Genomic DNA, 18,112 nt, shown 5'->3' with positions numbered 1-18,112 from the left:
ATTAAGAAGTATTACCTATCTGACGCGAATCATCAAACGGATAACCCGTCTCACACGAATAATCCGTCTCTAGTGTGAAAACGGCCATTTCTGTTATAATGAATGTCACGTCCCGGCCTTGAGTTGGGCCTTTGCGTGTCTGCTTGTGCCTTTTCACAAAGATTGTTTTTAAATTGACTATTGACATTTCTATGTGTAAAATAATATTAGAAGCGGAATACTTTATAAAAAGTATGATCTATCAAATGTTAAAATTTTTCAAAAGAATAGCTTGTTTCATCCCGAGATGATCCCGAAGACCTTTATTTTGATTTAAAGATACAAAAAATACAAGTTAATTAATATTTAACTTTTTGAAACAAAAGGAGTTAATTTTTAACTTTTTTGTTAACCGTAACTGAAGAAAATTAACCGATAGCCGTAAAAGAGCCAAAATTTTAGCCGATAACCGTAAAAGCCACCACCCCATTAAGACCCTCGAAAAAGAAAATGGCAGGGAAAAGGGGAGTTACCCTACTTAACAAATAAACTGCCAACCAGAAAATAGAATCGCCCATAATATTATTTCCCTCTTTAAAACTTTGAAAGTAGGTAAAAAAACAGTTGCTGTTCTTAATAGAGGAACAGGGGATTCAAGTCATAAAAATAAGTACCATAGGAAGACAGAGAGAGAGAGAGAGAGAGAGAGAGAGGGAGAGAAACAAAACACCCATCCTGAATTACTTCGTTCTCAAAAAGTTTTAGTGTAGAATTCCAGAAAGTAGAAAAAGATCATTTGCAGAGACAAGAGAACATGGAAAAATAGGAAAGAAAAGATTTAAGAGACCCGGGTATATTGGGACGGTGGATGAATCAGCACTAAGGCTCCTAATGGTTATGAATCATCAGGGCTATAGCACAACTGAGCAGGAATGTTTCTAACCCGGTACCAGGTCATATGCCCGACGTTCCCGTGTCGATTCCAGGAAAAAAGAAAATATAGGAAATAGAAAAAAAGACTGAACGAATATTCAAATAAAAAAGGAAATGTAAGAAATAGGAAAATGACTAAGATGTAAAATAAGTTGTGTTTGATAGACACCACGTCTAATTTCCCAAAATTATATCTCTCCCCTACATAGATCTAATATTAATGCAAACAATTGACAAGTAGAGTAAATTAGTCAAAAAAAGATTTTACAAAAAATTAATAATAATAATAATGATTCTGATTGGATCATCATATTGTCCGCACTTGTTTTAATTGGTCAACATTAGACACCACGGCTCACAGTAGGACCCAGGTTTGACCAAGCACAGCGGAGCACCTTGGGACCAAGCTGCTATCATTCTACTTTGTTTTTGAACCGTTCTCTAACGTCAGTTGTTTTTCTAGGTGGATCAATGCTTTGGATTTTTTACGGCACTGGAGAAACCGTCTTTCAACTTGCAATGAAAAATATTAAACTTTAGTTTTCCAGAAAAGGAATTGCAGCCACCCGTGTTAAGGATAAGGGTTGTCAACGAAGAGAAACAACAATGAAGGAACCAATGGAGCAGGGGATGCCAACGTAAAGTTCATTTCCTGTTTTTTCTTTTTGTACAGAAGTATGTATTTTTACTTGAAATCGAGGAAACGAACTATTGTACATTGTAAAATCGTCTTCTTATTTTTTTTTATGTTTAAAATTCCTATTTGCTGAACACTGAAACAAGATATATTTTACCTTAACGTTTAATATTGCAGGTAAATGTCTGAAGTATTTTTGGTAGTGTTTTTGTTTTCCTTTCTGGTTTCGTTAGCATGTTTAAGTATTTTTCATATAGGGCTTAAAAGTAAATTTTAAAAATAGATTAGCAATTTTATTCCAAGAACTCTGAGATTTATCCACTGAATGCTTATTCTACGAGTAAAAATAATTGGCCAGGGCCTGGTTCCTCGATAGAAGGTTAAGTTTAAGGTTTAATCCAAGATTAAGCCAAATTTTAAGCACGGTTTTCTTGTCTAAGAACATGTATCTCCAGCTTAGATACAATATGATATGAGGAGCCGCATAAAGTCCCTTTACTAATTATCTTGAGTGACGGTTGCTATGCTCAATTTCCTGTTATAATTTTACCTCCGATCTCGTGCATGTCAGCAGGGGTCAGATTAGCTGTCATCGGTAGTGATCTTCACAGAGGCGATGAAACAATTCTAAATTTCGCAACTGTCTGTTAATATGGTTAAAACAATACTAGGCGGGGTAAAAACATGTAAATAAAGTCGAGCGCGGTCTTTTCAACTATTCTCCGGGATCGGATTAGCCCGATCAAGCCACCATTGTATGGAGTATATCTGAGTTACTTTTTGCCGTTTCCTGGTCGAGAATTTCTGTGTTGATTCGCGATAAAAATCGTTTCCCTTATAAGCGATTGGTATTTGGAAGAACATTTAAACAGATCGGACAGGTTAGGAGAATTCAAGCTTCTCTTCTGAAAACCGGAGATGGCCAGCCTTCCTTCTTTACATTGGTTCAAATGCGAGGCCAATTCAGCCTTAGATCAGTAGGTTTACCTTTCGACACATTAATTCTGGTTTGTATAATGACTTGATTAATGGTAAGACTCCTTGAAGGTAAGCACAGTGTTCGATTTCTTTCCTTTAATTTATTTATTTCTGCTTCGAACATATCCGCCCCAAAACCTCCTAAATGCCCGCCAAATTTAATGTGGCGCTCCCGATCGTACGGCTCGTGTTTAGGAAGAAACAGGCCCAGCACAACTTCCACTGGAGGCAATTTTGTGTTACAAAAAGTACCCTAATAAAGAAGTCGAAAAGCTCTATTAATTTCGTGCGACATTTTCTTGATAAACAAAGGAATGTGTTGAAAATTATAGACGTCCGTGTTTTATAATACACATACACACGTAGCGGCCAAATTGCCATATATCTGATCTTTTTTCAACTGTTTTGCTTGTTGCCGATGTTTAAATGCTTCATCATGATCCAGTGCGATTTATAGTTGTCACTTCATTCTCAGATCTTTGTTTCAATTAATAAGAAAATTATCTTACAGTTAAAACACTCCCATTATTGCGTAATATTGAGTTGTTGCAAGCGCTCTCAACACAGCCGGACGGAGCTCTGCCTATGAAAATAATCGTTTTCCTAGTATCGCGCGAATAGGCGAAAATGGTAGCAAATTGTGCTACAAAGCCATAAATAAGGACTATTCTAAGTATAAACCTCATAAAACCTTTATATTTTGATCAAAAATGAAATAAAACGCGTTAAAAATATCAGACGCTCGTGTTACCCATACCCCTACCGACCTACCTATTGTACTTCACAGAGAGGGGGTTGAGTGTTAAGTTTGCTCGTTATTTGTAAGTCCCTAAATCTAAGTAGCTTTCTTTTTCTTTTAAAAATTTTTTACGGAGGAATCGAAATGAGTTTTGGTTCATTGGTTGTGTCTATCGCGGTTCACCCCTATTTGTTTTTTTGATAAAATACGACTGCGCGAACGGTCTCTATTATTTTTCACGAGCAGAGAGCTTTGATAGAGCGGTTTTCACTTGACTGTCGAAAGTAATTGAGGAATTGGTTTGGTTTTGGTTTTACTACGCCCTTTGGTTGGCTAGTGTATTTACTTTGGTTTTGGTTTTACGACAGTCAAGTGAAAACCGCTCTATAATTCACCGAAAACAAATTCATGAACATGGTTCAGAGTATTCTGTACGTGCTTTTATGTTGGGTGTGTCGCCTGATTAAAAGCGAGCGATCGGGTGAGTCGCCTTCGCTTAGTGCAAGAAGACTTTGTAAAACGCGTATATTAAATGAATCTTTCTGTAAAAAAACGAGACCTTAGGAAAGTTTATAAGGTAAAATAGTCTTGGAAAACGGTTTGCAAAATATATTGTTCTTTTGTTTGGGACCTGCTAAGATTGTACTTCAACTAGACGTTTAGAATTCGTAATTGAACTTATTCTTTGGGTGATTCAAAACAAAGCTAAACATCGACCAAAGTTCCGTCTGCAGGTGCTCTTCTGGGTGAGTCGCCTGGAAAAGCAAGCGATCGGGTGTGTCGCCTTCGCTTAGTGCAAGGGAACTTGCTTGGTTATGGCTCGTGAAAAATAATAGAGACCGTTCGTACAAAGGTATTTTATTAAAAAACAAATAGGGGGGAACCGCGATGGACGCAACCAATCAACCAAGATTCATTTTGATTCCCCCGTAAAAATTTTTTTAAAGAAAAATAAAGCTACTTAGATTTAGAAATAGAAATTTCGGGGGAGCAGCATTTAAAGCGAGACTATTGCCTTTTTTGAGAAAAGGCCGGTGAAGTCTCCTATTTAAATTCTGCTCCCCAGGGAAAGCTACTGTAAAAACTATTTGAATTTATAGTTAATGTAAATTCTATTAAATTTAAATCGCTGCACCTCGTTCATCTTCGCTAAATAAATGCATATTGATTCTGAGGTATCCCCCGTTTGACAATTTGTGCAAAACTCCTCTACACCGCCACAAGTTTTCCAACTGATGCTCTGTCTTGGAGCGATTTTCATTCTATCAGGTTCTTTTTTTTAGTTGTGTTCGTCTCATCAGCTTTTTAGTAGTGTCTGCAAAAATAAGCGGTTGAAAGATATGTCGGATAAAGCTTCACAGGAGGCCACGAAAGGAGATTCGCATTTCTACTCAAGTATGGTTTCAAGCTGTCAACGGTCTATGCTTGGCTGAATTTAAACAATGGCCTTCTGGTCAGATGGGGGACAAATTTTCCCCCATATTTCGGTCGCTAAGGCTTGCGGCTCGCCGAACACAAAATGTTACTCCAAGCAATGCATAGGAAGGTAAATAAAAAAAAAGTAGAACAAAATTTTGATCCTGGATTAGTGCTAATCGGCCTCTCAGAAACCGGATCCTGGGAAACCACTTTCCTTCCCCTAAGGCCCGTTTCAAGCGTCGTGCTACTGCCGTGCCGAACTCAGTTCATAAATTATAAATACATTAGAGTACATTTAAAAGTTTGCTAAACCGTTTCGTTATTTTGTGTTTTGTTTTCGGCAACAGCCGTTCTTTTGGACTGAATTGAATTCGACGTCTGAAACCAAGTCGCGCTAGTGTCGTGCTGCAGTCGAGCTACAGTCGAGTAAGTTTAACACGGCAGTAGCACGACGTTTGAAACAGGCCAAAGATCCGCAAGATCTTAAAATAATTAATGTTCGCCGGCAATGAACCGTAATCAGAGTTACCACTCCCCCCCACCACCCACAATTTTAAGGAACAAGTTTGCAGCCTCATCAAAACGTGGCTGAGCTACAGCAAGTGTCACTAATGAAAGGATCCTGATGGGTCCCGAAAGCTTCCCGTAGTTTTCAAGAAATTTGTTGCTGTTGAAGAATGTTTATGTGTAATACACCGTATTCACAAATGGCGGACACGCGGGAAAAAACTGGTGCCTAGTCATGAAAGCGAGGCGAATACGGTGTATATCATGTCCCAACGGCTGAATTCTCATTCTATCAAAAACATAGGTACGGAACAGTGTTCTTTGATGGGCAAACACTTCCACATTCAAATAAAATGGCACAAGTTTTTCGCCATGGTCCATCCGCCACTTCCACCTCTTCCAAAACGCACCTTGTTTGCCCCCCACCCCCCCCCCCCCCTCACAAAAACATTGAATAAGCATTGTTTTCAATTTCTTTCGGGGGAAGAGAGAAAAGTATCTTGCCTTGGGATCTGGGAGGAGGGACTCCCACATGAAAGGGGCGAGGATGCTCGTCGTCTCGCTTAGGAGGTGTAAATTTCAGATTTTGGTCTCGCTTAGGGTGTTCTAGGCAAAACACCATTATATTTAGCCGTAAAGGTCTCTTTTAGGGTTGTGCTCGAAGAAATATTAAAAAATTTCAGTTCGTGTTATTTACTCGGTTCATGTAATCAAAGTTTGGTCTCCTTTAGGAGTTCAATTCAAAATTTCCAACGAGCATCCCCGCCCCTTTCATATGGGAGTCCACCCCGGGCTTGGAATTCTTTCAAATGCACTGCTGTCCTTCTAGGGTGTACTAATTTCTTAGCAATCCTAGATAGTATATGCCAGAAGGACAGGACACCACAATTTTGTTTATAAACGGTCTTTCCAGTACAATATTAGAAACCAGATCTTAAAGCAGTGGTCAAGTTAGTCACAATATGGGCGCGATCCATTCAACCAAAATTTCCGGAACTCAATGGATCGGAGTTCGGTCCAACCGGAAAAGTTTCGATAAAACTGGTCGACCTTTTCAGGTGGACCACTTTACCCGGTCTGATCGGTCGTAAATTTTGGTTGACTGGATCGCGCCCATTTTGGGGAGCAGTCGTATTAGCACTTGAGAATTCGTAATTGTCTTCTGAATTTTCTCGCATCAAATTCCAGATAGTTTTAAGTTGACGAGTCTTAGTATGAAACACCACTACTGACTTTAAGAGCAACTTTTCTTTCCATTTCTCCATGAGAAAACGCTTTATTTCGCAGAAAGAAATAAAAAAACGATGTGTTTAAATTAAGCAGAAGATCAGAGAAGCATGCAGCTACTGTATGGATCGACCTTATCTCAGATTTTTGATCCAGCTAGCTCGAAAATCCAAACGATCTGGATTGTCTAAATCCGAAAAAAGTTTGGCTAAAAGGAATGCTACAACAAGGGTCATCAAAAATCACGTGAAATTACACGTGAAATTTGACGCTCAGAAAGGGAACTGTATCATTGTCAAAACTATTGAACTGACTTTGATCCTGAATGTGAATACAGCAAACACAAAGCTTTCCAGGTCCGAAAAGCTACCAGGACTTTCAAGAAACAGGCCCCAGGTGACATCCGGATAGTCAAAGGTATTATAGTTTATTTAACAAAAAGTTGTCTGATATCTTATGGAAGAAAACACTTGATTCTTCGTAGTAAGCCCAGCGTTTGCAAGATAAAGTTATATCCATTTCATGCACTGACAACCTGAGAGCGAAGTGGTCGAGGATTTGGCACTGATAGGGGTGATGAATGGTCTATTAAAATTTTTAACTGCTTGTAAAATTTTACCTTTGCTCGATTTGCTCGCAAAATTTAAAGGAGTGCTCGCTTGCTTGTGCTCCCAAAGTTTTCGCAGTTTCTCGCAAGCTCGCTTTCTTGTCAGTATTGCTCGAAATTTTTTAAATCCTTCTTTGGGTGAAGATGCTTAATTCCTATAAATTTGGCTATCAAGTTCAGTGGAAATGCACGCGATAAATGACAACGATAAATAATAAATTAGCTAATCTAGCTATATATGGTTATATATGGTTGTTCTTCTTGTGACCTTTGCATTCTGATCCGTATGAACACGTGCATGATGAAGTAAACCAAGAACAAGAAGTCCAAAGACTACTGCAAAGCTGATTTAAAACAACGTATATTGTTTTTTACAACAATATTTCGGCTGGCCATACCAACCTTCTTCAGGTTTACAGATATACGTTGTTTTAAATCAGCTTTGCAGTAGTCTTTGGACTTCTTGTTCTTGGTTTGTTATATTTTGGCTGATTTGATCTCTTTTCTAGAGATCCAACGTTTACAACTAGCAGGATCTTCGTCCACGGTTTTTGCAGCTAATTTAATCCTTTATTATGATGAAGTAAAGCGGAAATGTGACGTCATTTGTCTGTAATTGGTTAGATCTCGATAAGGTGTCACTCAAACTAGCTTCAGAAAACTTGGTGCGCTCTAAATTAAAATCCCGTTTTAAAATATTTTCTGTTTTATTTTAAGGTGTTTCGATACAGTTTTTCAGAGGCCATACCGATATTTTTTAATCGCCTTAAAAGTGGTTTTTTCCTTGTCCAATCGCTATAAAATTTTCACCAGTAATTGGCCATGGATTGAAATTTGTGAAAATGTAGTTTTAAGTAAAATCGATATTACTATGACAACAATAAACAAAAAACTTTGAAATTGATAAAAGCCGAATTTTGTGTGATCTAGACCTGCTGCTGAAAATCCAACACTAGGAACTTAAAGTTTGGTGTTTAGCAAACAATATCCGTAAGAAGTAAAAAATTCTGTATGTTTGAATTCGACTAAAACGAAAATATATTTCAAACCTTAAATTTTCAATAGCCGTGATAGATTATTTAATAAAAACGTTACAAATGACTCAAATTATTCTTAAGTAGCGTGAGAATGATGCTTAATATCATATTTTGAAGCTAGGAAATTTTGGTGTATTTTCGTTCTTGCGATCTTGAAAACTAACAAGTTTTCTCACCACCTGTATAAGTGCAACTTCATTCAGAATTTGGACTTTTAGCGCTTTCTTGTATATCTCCGAAACGACTCAAACGAATTTTTTTTAAATCTCTTCACATAATCTTCATAATGTATATAAAAATGCCTGAAACTTTCATTAAGATTGATGCACTGCAACACCTTGAAATTTCAAGACAAACCTATCCTACGAACCGGTCAAAAATCATTCATGATCGTGTTAAAAAATCTGAGCTAAAACTATTGTGACGTCATTGCCACGATCGCCCAAAAAATAGTATCATAATAAAGTTTAATTTGTTTAGTATAACAAATTCAAGGTGTCGCTACAAAAAAACTGTATCAAGCGAGTGTAGCTAAATGTCGTGGGTCGTGGGTAGTGGGTAGAGGTCGTGGGTCGTGGGTGTGGGTGTGGGTAAATGTCGTGGGTAAAAAAGTGATAAATAAAAGTGATAAATAAAAGAAACTCTGTACACTATGTAAACCTGAAGCAGGCTCTAGAAAAACTGGAGACTGACCTGCTCTTTCTTAAAGATGTCAACATTCGTGACTGAAAACGTCCTTTCATTTTAAGGAATGATATTTTGAATCGTTAGAGCAAAGATTTTCTACACAAAACAGTACAAAACAAACCAAATAAAGAATCGAGAAAATTGTATTTCCGTACCACAATAAAATTTACATACAGTCTCGCCTTAACTTGAAAGGTTGGAAATGAAGCTGGTTCCTTTCTTAAGGTAAGAGCTAAGACCTTAAACCTTTTTTAAGAAAGACTTCTATCCAAAAATATGAAATACTTCAAAATTGTCCTTTTTCCCTACCCTTTCTCACGTTGATTGCATTCATGATCGTGTTGAAAAATCTCCGCTGATCATTCATTTGTAGACCGAATAAAGATTAATAGTGAGCAGCTATTTCCATTCAGCGAGTCTGAGCTGTCCCATACTTTTTGCAAATCTCAGGTATAATTTACGTCCGTTTCGTTTATTTCGCGGCGATAGCTCAGGTATGCAGTATGGATAAATCTTCATTGGCAACATGTCTTTTATACATTGATGTTGTGAAAAGGGAGCCAAGTCCCATGTAGCTAAGGAAATATCAGGAAGAGGACGAAGAAGAAGCCGTGACGAAAAAGGCAATCAAGGAGTTGGAGATTTTCGTTTCATAAATATTTTACAACTTTTTTTCTATTTATTTCTTTTTTTTTTTTCAATTAGTTTACTTTGTCTTTTTTTTAAATACTTTTTTTTACCCACGCCTACGACCCACGACCCACAACCCACGACCTCTACCCACTACCCACGATCCACGACATCTAGCTACACTCAATTCAAGGTGTCGCAGCGTCGCTACAAAAAGCTGTATCGAGCCACCTCAACTTCACTTAGGGCTCCTCCATGGCAGGAGTATTTTTTTACTTAAGTTGTTTTTCATTGTAATCCTTACAGGTCATTATGGAGGCTGATTCAAAGGTAGCGATAAACTACCACACACTTGAAGCGGAGGTTATAGCTGAATTAAGCACTAGAGACAGATTTGCCCCAATAGAAGAAAGGCAGGATACTGGAGTGTTAGCTCTTGATGTCATTTCTACAATAAGTCATGGTAATACCTTATGAAAAGGGAACAAATGTCATGTATACTTGGGTTGCCTGATTTGACAAAAACTTCACCAGTAGAGGTAGCCTGCGTAGCAGGCGCTTGGAAGTAGTGGGCGAAAGAGAGAACGGGCGGGTGCGTGGGAGACACGCGTGTCTCCCTCTCGCGCACCCATTTTTTCTTGTCCCCACCACTTCCAAGCGCCTTCTACGCAGGCTACAGTAGAGGATGTATGCCTTGCGAGCTGTCCAAATGCAAATTAGTGATCAGAAATATTTCTTTTATAGATCATTTACCTTAAATGCAAACTTTTATGCTTCGTCCCTTGCTTTTTCTTAATTTGTTTTTCTGTTTTCTTTCTTTACCCATCAGTCTGTCATTTATTTGTATCTGACTTTTCTTTCAGTTTCTATTTACATTTCTTCCATTTTCTTTCTTCCTACAATGATTTCTGACTAAATCTGGGACACGTTATCTTATTTGAAAGCTCGCCAGACGCTGGTCTTATCAGGCATACGTCTTTTGGGATACAGCTGACGTCTATGAAAATAAACTGGTTACTTGAGAAATATGTGGTGTCTTTTCAAAGAGCAAGCAGCCGCTAAATTATTTCAGAATCATCAAATTGTGAATTCATTTTCAAGGGAGTAGGGGGCGGGGGGGGGGGGAAGGAACCCCAAACTAGTTTTAAATATTCGGCCACAGAGTACAGCGTCGTTCGAGACCCGGCGAGGCGAAGAGTCCCATTGCTCAGGGTCCGCCTAGTCATTTGAGGCAAATTAGGCAGCATCGATATGGTTTATTTCGCTAACCCAGTGTCTTTGTGTTTTTCTCCCCTTTGTTTGATTCGTTACAAAAGCCCATTAAAATACAATGAAAAATACAATGGCTCAGAAAACTATTTTTCTGCGGAGTTTGTTTAGATCTGAGCAAAGCATTTGATACGGTAGACCACTATATTTTATTTTGTGTAACACTACTACTGGCCCACTACCCTTTTTGATTAACAATTATGAGATCTGTAACTCCTCTATAACTAGTATTTTTTCTAATTTACTATATATTGACAAAGATTTGAAAACGTTAGATTTATTGTCGTCCACATAACCCATTGCCTTGACAATAAATAAAACTGGCCCATGGATGGAACCTTGTGGTAGACCCACAGTCAAAGGGTGCAGTTCACAGACACAATTAGCTTGGCTCCGTTGTTAAAGGAAGTTCATTTTCAGACAAGTCGCACGCAGAATGGATTCGCCAATTCTCCAGACACATGTCCAGAAGGACGATCACGGATATCTTTTTGTCAACCATGTTCTTTTAGATTTTATCGGTGAAATAAAGTAGGTCGGTTTAAGTTGAACGAAATTTCTTATTACCCGTTTAAGCGTTAAAAATTTTTATTTTGATCTAGAAATTTAAGAAAATGCGAAATAGTTACATTGGTCATCATGTGTTTGCTTACCAATAAAGTTCATGTTTTAACTGTGACCTCAAGTAGCTGATCTCTAAGAAACACCGTTTGGCCCTGGAATTTAACTTTCTTGCCTTCCTTAGTGTGCTTTACACTTAAACTGATCAATCTCGCGTATTTTTTTCAGGAAAATATCAAACCTTTTGGCGTGGAGTATCACTTTTGAAAGATCCCTTGGATCAAACGATTCTCCAACAGTTGCTATGGGAACTGAAGCCTCGAACTGTTATTGAGTTTGGCGCCTATAAAGGAGGCTCCGCTTTGTGGATAGCGGACCTGTTAAAGCTGTTCGGTTGTCAGTCTCGAGTTGTATCTATTGACATCGACGTGTCCTTACTCGATGCTGAAGCTCGCAAGTCTTCGGATGTGGAGTTCATTCAAGGCGACTCATTTCAAGTAGAGAAAGTTTTATCAAGCACGTTTCTGGAAGTAAGTTAACGAAACGGTGCGCTATCTTTTGCTCTGCCATGTGTACTACTTTAAACTAATCATGGTTGGTTTTTAACTCATGGATACGCTAACTGTAGAAACGTGTTCTTGTAAACAGTGTCATTCGGTCCCAACGTTGCCAACCTAAGTTATCACGAAAAATCGGCTTTTCTAATCTGAGAAACAAGGATAATTCTAACAGAATTGGTAAATTGTTTCTGTTTGACAAATAGATATCACGTTGCCCTGCATCTGTTCAGTAATAGATCACAGATGACTTCAAAATGTGGTAAAAACCAAAAAAGTGACACACGAGCCGCAGGCGAGTGTGTCACTGATGTTTTACCACATTTTGGCGTCTTCTGTCGTGTTGACAAACATTAAAATTCATTCTACAGCAGCTGGAATTATTCCTCGTCTATATCATTTCAACATATCGAAAGGGACGTTTTCCTTTGTCATCTGATTTTGAATGTAACTGTTGCGGTGAAATAACATCCTTACTAAACCGGTAAATCAAATTATAACTCCTTTTGTTTTACATTCATTTTCATACATAATCAAGTCCACAAAATGGAATAAGGAGACAATAGACCATTTTACAGTTGTGAACTTAGTATCCTAGTCTTTGAGTGAACGTGAGGCTGAGGTTGACCTTGTTTTGATACAAACCTCTTTCCAGTTTTCTTATGGAAATTATTCTTAAAAAATACCAGTTAGCACACCGTATTTATTCGAATAAGCGCCCAACCTCGAATTAGCGCCCACCTCGAATAAGCGCCCATGCTAAAGACAGAAAAAGTTAATAAGGGCCCAGCCTCGAATAAGCGCCCACCCCACCCCACTCCCTCCCACAAAAACTCCAATAAGAGATAATAACAGACCCTCCCGAAGACGGAGTTTTCTTCAGAGTATTTTACAGAAACCTTGCTTTGTTACATCTTCGCTTTTTGTTAGTACCATTTACTGTTTTGTTGTAAAATATACTACTATATTTGCTGAGAATGGTGAAAATTTAATAAGCGCCCAGCCTCGAATAAACGCCCACCTCGAATAAGGGCCCACTCTCAAGGTCCAAAAATTTAATAAGCGCCCAGGGCGGTTAATCGAATAAATACGGTAAGAACAACATGAGTTACATGATAAAGCGGGAAGGGTTGCATAAAAAAAAGGTCAACTCGAGCCTCGTTTCCCCCTGCAACTGTAAAATGGTCTATTAAACCACGGCATACACATTTTAAAAAATGACCAAATTTGCTTTCCTTGATGATGATATTGTTAACAACAGTTTTTCCAAAGATGTCGCATTATTTAACAGAATTTGCATCATCCTTGGCTCGTGATAGAAGACGCGCACGAGAACTTGGTTGGAGTGTTGGAGTATTTGGATAAGTTCACTGAACCTGGCGACTATATCTGTGTTGAAGATACGAATCCTCTGGCTCCTGGGGCAGGGCAAGGTCTTGTGAAGAAGCGCAGTTATAAAACGATTGGTCCAAGCAAGATGAATGAACTCAGGAAATTTTTGACTGGTCGTTCCGATAGATATCTTGTTGATCAGAAATACACCGATTTCTTCGGGTAAGAAACAAAATTGTCTGCATTTGTGGTTTTCTTTAACTAATCGCTGGAAGCTCGTGTGGTTTTTGTAGAAGCAAACAGGCCTACTTAAACCCCATTTTTCCTCCAGTAAAATGAAATTGTTTTACCTAAGAGTGCTGCAAGCAGAGCTGTATTTGTGTAGTGCGCGTTTAGAGATATTTGGGAGTTCGACCTGCTGACCCAGGATTAAGTCCCGTTCGTCATTAAGCTCAGGTGCTGTCTGAGGATTACGAAAACAGACTTTCTTTTTTCGCAATTTATTTAAATAAAAAGACCAGCAAGCAACAGCAGTTAAAAGAGATGCAGTGCTCTTAAGTAGATATGTGGGCGGGATCCCCGTTGTCAATGAAAGATATACGACAGATGTACCTTTTCTTTCAAAGATGGTATATTTAAAAGGATAAGGGTTTAAACCTGGGGGCAGAGCACAACCTAATTAACCTTTGTTGAGTGCGGGACCGTAGGGTTGTGGGGGCACTCCCCTATTTATACTATATTCAACTCACTCTAAAACGGACACGGTCGGGACCAGCTTTGATTGCCCGTCGTAGAGAGCTGTCTGGGTTATATAGGGGATCATTTTCTTAATCAGAGTAGAATCAAAAGCTTATTACAACTAAATGTTAAAGGCTTAGAACTGATCTCCCCATGCATTATGAGTGGTGTCTCCGGTAGGCGTTTGTGGTTGAAAACGAAAATTATGGTTCTAATCACAGAAGATTGGTTGGAAAACATCATTATAACGGTATTGAATAAAACGCCATAAATATAGGAGTCACATACTTCGACTTGCATGCTTCCTTACATCGTAAGTTGGTACGGTCTTATCGAGCACCTACATTTCCAATTTAACTGGGGTATTCTTCACTACATAAAGCACAAGTGTCCTTTGACGGTTTCCAAAGTATCTGTTGTCCGTTTTAAAGAGGTTTCCGTCTTATAGAGAGTTCAGTTGCAGTAAAATGACGACAAAACGGCAGAAATTAACACCACGCGTCCGTTTTACAGAAGTGTCCATTAAGAGAGATCAAGAGTTGACTGTATATAGAGTGGTGCAGCGGTAAGGTCAATTAAATGAGTCAATGTTGAAACCGTTTGACCCCATAAACAGATTTCATATTCGCTTGGATTACTTAACCATTCACAATCTATGTCGTTGTAGTTTATCTTTCGTCCACCTTACTTTGTATATTTTTTAACTCACACAGGTACAACGCCACTTGGAATATGAATGGTTATCTGAAGAGAGTTTAGCAATGTGTCCGCGATGATTTATCATTTTCTTGTTGTTGTTGCTGTTTTCATGGATCGAAAATAATATCCAAGAGAGAGTCGGAATAGACATTAGCCTTAAAACGGCGAAAAACTGTAGCATTTTATCCTTTTTATAGCGTTTTTTTGCCTTTGAATACTCCCAGGAGAACAATATTACCTGATTTCCTGAACATTATTCCTTGATTCTTTTAAGAACTTAAAAGTTCTCTCAAACAAATCTGCCCATTGACTATTTGCATGTTCTTGATTATTAAAACTGTTAAAACAACTTCAGGAGGTCTGGTACTTTTTCTGTGTACCTTTTATTTCAAATAGAGTCTTAATTTACGTAGTTATTTAATTCTTAGTTTTTATCCATCGATGATTGTACATAGTCTTTATATTTTTCTGATAGTTGATCTGTTATACTTATTTTTTCCTTTAACTGTTAATTTTTTAGTTGCCGAGGGCACCCATCAGTTTATAACAGCTTCAGATGACGGGTTTACTCTGGTTAAATATGTTATTATTATTAAAATTATTACTATTATTATTATTTCAATCTTAAAACATTTCGGATGCATTAAATCATCTCCATGATTGCAAAATAGGTTTCTACTCCATCGACGAGTTTGGTCCAATAGGTTGAGGAAAAGAAAGATTTTCGCGTCGCTTTATTTATCTCGCTTCGCCGGCTCGGGCCGCCAAAATTTTTCCCCAAACTAGCACGAGTGAGCCTGCTCGTAAGCTGGAAAAGAAGCAAAAATCTTGGTGGTTCATTTTTTACAAAGCCAAAAACGCCGGCCCTATTAAAACACTTTGCCGTGATTATCTTTAGTCGTCCTTGCACTCAGATTTGATTCGACATTATGATCTATTTAATGTCCAATTGAATGCTCTAAAAAAAAGGAAAAACGTCTGATCCATCCCCTTTCTCAAGGCGCTTGGTTAAAATGGACGCTAAATGGTGTCATTTGTTGGGGTTTGAAGCCACTCACCAGCTTGCGCAAGTTCGCCCTCAGTTTTTCAGTCTTTATACCCCCATTTTTCAGGCGCCGCTTTGGATGCTCGACTTATGAGTATGCTTCCCGGGGGGGGACTCCGCATATAAAAGGGGTGGGGATGCTCGTCGTCTCGCTTAGGGGTGTTAATTTCGGATTTTGGTCTCACTTAGGGTGTTCTGGGCAAAACGCGATCATATTTAGCCGTGAAGGTCTCGTTTAGGGTTGCACGCGAAAAAATATAAAAATGTATATATTGTCTGTGTTTTAACATGTTCTCTTTTAGGGGTAAAAAAAAAGCTTGAGCCACGCCCAGATCGTTCTCCTTTAGGGGCTTAATTCAAAATTTCCGACGAGCATCCCCACCCCTTTCATGAGCCGAGTCCCCCCCCACCCCCGGTGCATGATTATGGGTCCTCTTGCTTTGTGAGATTAAAAGAGTACAGACTAGATCGTGTAACACGGCTCAGCTTAAAAAAAAAAAACACAAAATAATTGGAGATGGAATATCTTTTAACTTGTGCTGTTTATTGATTCTTAAAGAAAATTAATATTAACTCAGCGGTTTCATTGATAATAGCTGCCTCATTTTCACACAGAGATAGTCAAGCGCAAAGTGAAACACAACTGACCTATGAACACCAATAATCACCTGCTGCTACAAACCGACTTCTGGAGTCGCAATAGGCAAGGAAATAATTTGTTTACCCTCATTATATATGACCTCTCATATCAACCTCCATATTTTCCAAAATGTTTTCCTTATATCTCTTTTTCTACGTATGAGGAAAATTGATTCAATAATCAGTACAATTGTGTCAGGGTAGACCGTGCCCGCATCGGAAGAAATGGTCGGACTTTTACGTATATGAATAAGCCATCGTGGCGTACTATTCGAGCATGAATGTACCTTGAAAGCGGCGTAATAATAGGAAAAACGGGCTACTTCGGTGCAACAGAGTGACTAAAATCGTCATTTCGGAACATAAAAACATGATGTCTTTAATATTATAGAGCGAAGTCTTAAAGTTGAAGGATTAATCTATCATTTCTGCTTAATTTTAGATGAAATAAATGAGAATTAGATGCAGACTTTTAAAATTGAAAATCACGGTTTTTGTAGTATCTACAGTATGGCAAACGAACCCTTGTCAAAGTTAGACATGGAATTTCTTCAAACATAAGCACAAATCTTCCCATTATAGAGCGGATTGTTTAAGACAGATGCCCGTGGATCGCTTTTCCTCGAGATTTTGAGCCAAATAAGTTGCAGACTTTTGCGTTTGAAAATATGAGGTTTAAACTATGCGCAATCGCTTTGAACCGGCTGACAACGTTGCATGAGAAACTAGTTGCAGGGGAAATTTAAAGACATCTGAACACTTGCGACTTGCGGTTGCTACTTCGACAAAATTCATTTCAAGATATCTTATTCATGCAGCTTTCGTTTGATTGTGTTTTCACTTCGTACCTAAATATCCCTAAGAAAAAAGAAACTTGTTTGCTTCAGACGGTGCAGATGTTTATGATAACATATTCAATGGAACTAGAAACATGCTTGGAGATCTTGAGCAGAAAAGTTCCATGTTCTTCTGGTTCAATATTATTGGCAATAGCCAGAAGAAGAGCTGTAACAAAGAGACAGAAACAGACATAATCAGAACGCTGTTAATCAATCAATTTTTGTTGTCACTTCCCCGGGCATGTTGTGCACGTTGTAACCATATCTTCGATGTTCACGACATCTGCGGATTCCTTGGTGTCATGCATGAATTTTGTCCAGGATGTCTAATCGAAGAGATAAAGGGAGGGTCCTGAAAATGTATACTAGTTCTGGGGGTTGTCCGGGACAGATGACATCCATAAAAATTGAAGCTTACATCAGTACTTACCATCTTCTTGGCGAGCAACACGACCCGTACATCTGATTACGGCAAACAGGGCACGGCAGTGGGTTTCTCTTTAAGTATGCTTCATCTTTTTCTTCTTTCTGCCTTTCCCATGGCGATAGCTGTTAAAAAAGAAATGCAATGTACATTACAAAGGAATATAATCTCTGTGTGGGCTGATCTGGTTGAACCTCATCCTTCGATCAACTTTTACGACTCTTCCAAGCCGGTCGGATTGTGTGATTTAAGTATGTAATAGTGGAGCTGTGCTATAGACAGGAGGAAGAATGAAAACAGAAATAAATCAGTGAAATCAATAGAGGTGAATGTTCCATTATTCTCTCTTGGTGAAATACCACCATGTTCATTTTCGGAACCTCGTAATAACCTCCCTCCATCAAAATTACTTTATCAATAATACCTCGTTATCCTGGTAATTCATTCTCTCTGGATCATATCTGTACTTGTAAGGTTTCCTCAACTTCATGGCCATCACCATTGAAACCATGAGTAAAAGTGCTAGTGCAATGCGAACGTTCATCTCGACCTGTCGGAAAGCACAAAAACGATGTAGAGAAAAACCCAACATTTTTAATACACACAATTCCTAAAATCATACGTTTTCT

General features: G+C 38.4%; 1 protein-coding gene across 1 annotated transcript; it reads left to right on the top strand.

Annotated features, from left to right (window-relative positions):
- The first annotated feature begins 9,690 nt into the window (after nucleotides 1-9,690).
- Nucleotides 9,691-14,685, top strand: LOC140939022 (rhamnosyl O-methyltransferase-like). The gene is made up of 4 exons (XM_073388581.1): nucleotides 9,691-9,843; nucleotides 11,439-11,740; nucleotides 13,059-13,321; nucleotides 14,551-14,685. Exons 1-4 carry the CDS (start codon nucleotides 9,693-9,695, stop codon nucleotides 14,594-14,596), a joined length of 762 nt encoding a protein of 253 aa, XP_073244682.1. The 5' UTR covers nucleotides 9,691-9,692; the 3' UTR covers nucleotides 14,597-14,685.
- Nucleotides 14,686-18,112: the final 3,427 nt, after the last annotated feature.

This window comes from Porites lutea, chromosome 5 (genome assembly GCF_958299795.1).
Source record: "Porites lutea chromosome 5, jaPorLute2.1, whole genome shotgun sequence".
NCBI classification, from domain to species: Eukaryota; Metazoa; Cnidaria; class Anthozoa; order Scleractinia; family Poritidae; genus Porites; species Porites lutea.
This window is presented reverse-complemented; position numbering and strand designations above follow the sequence as displayed.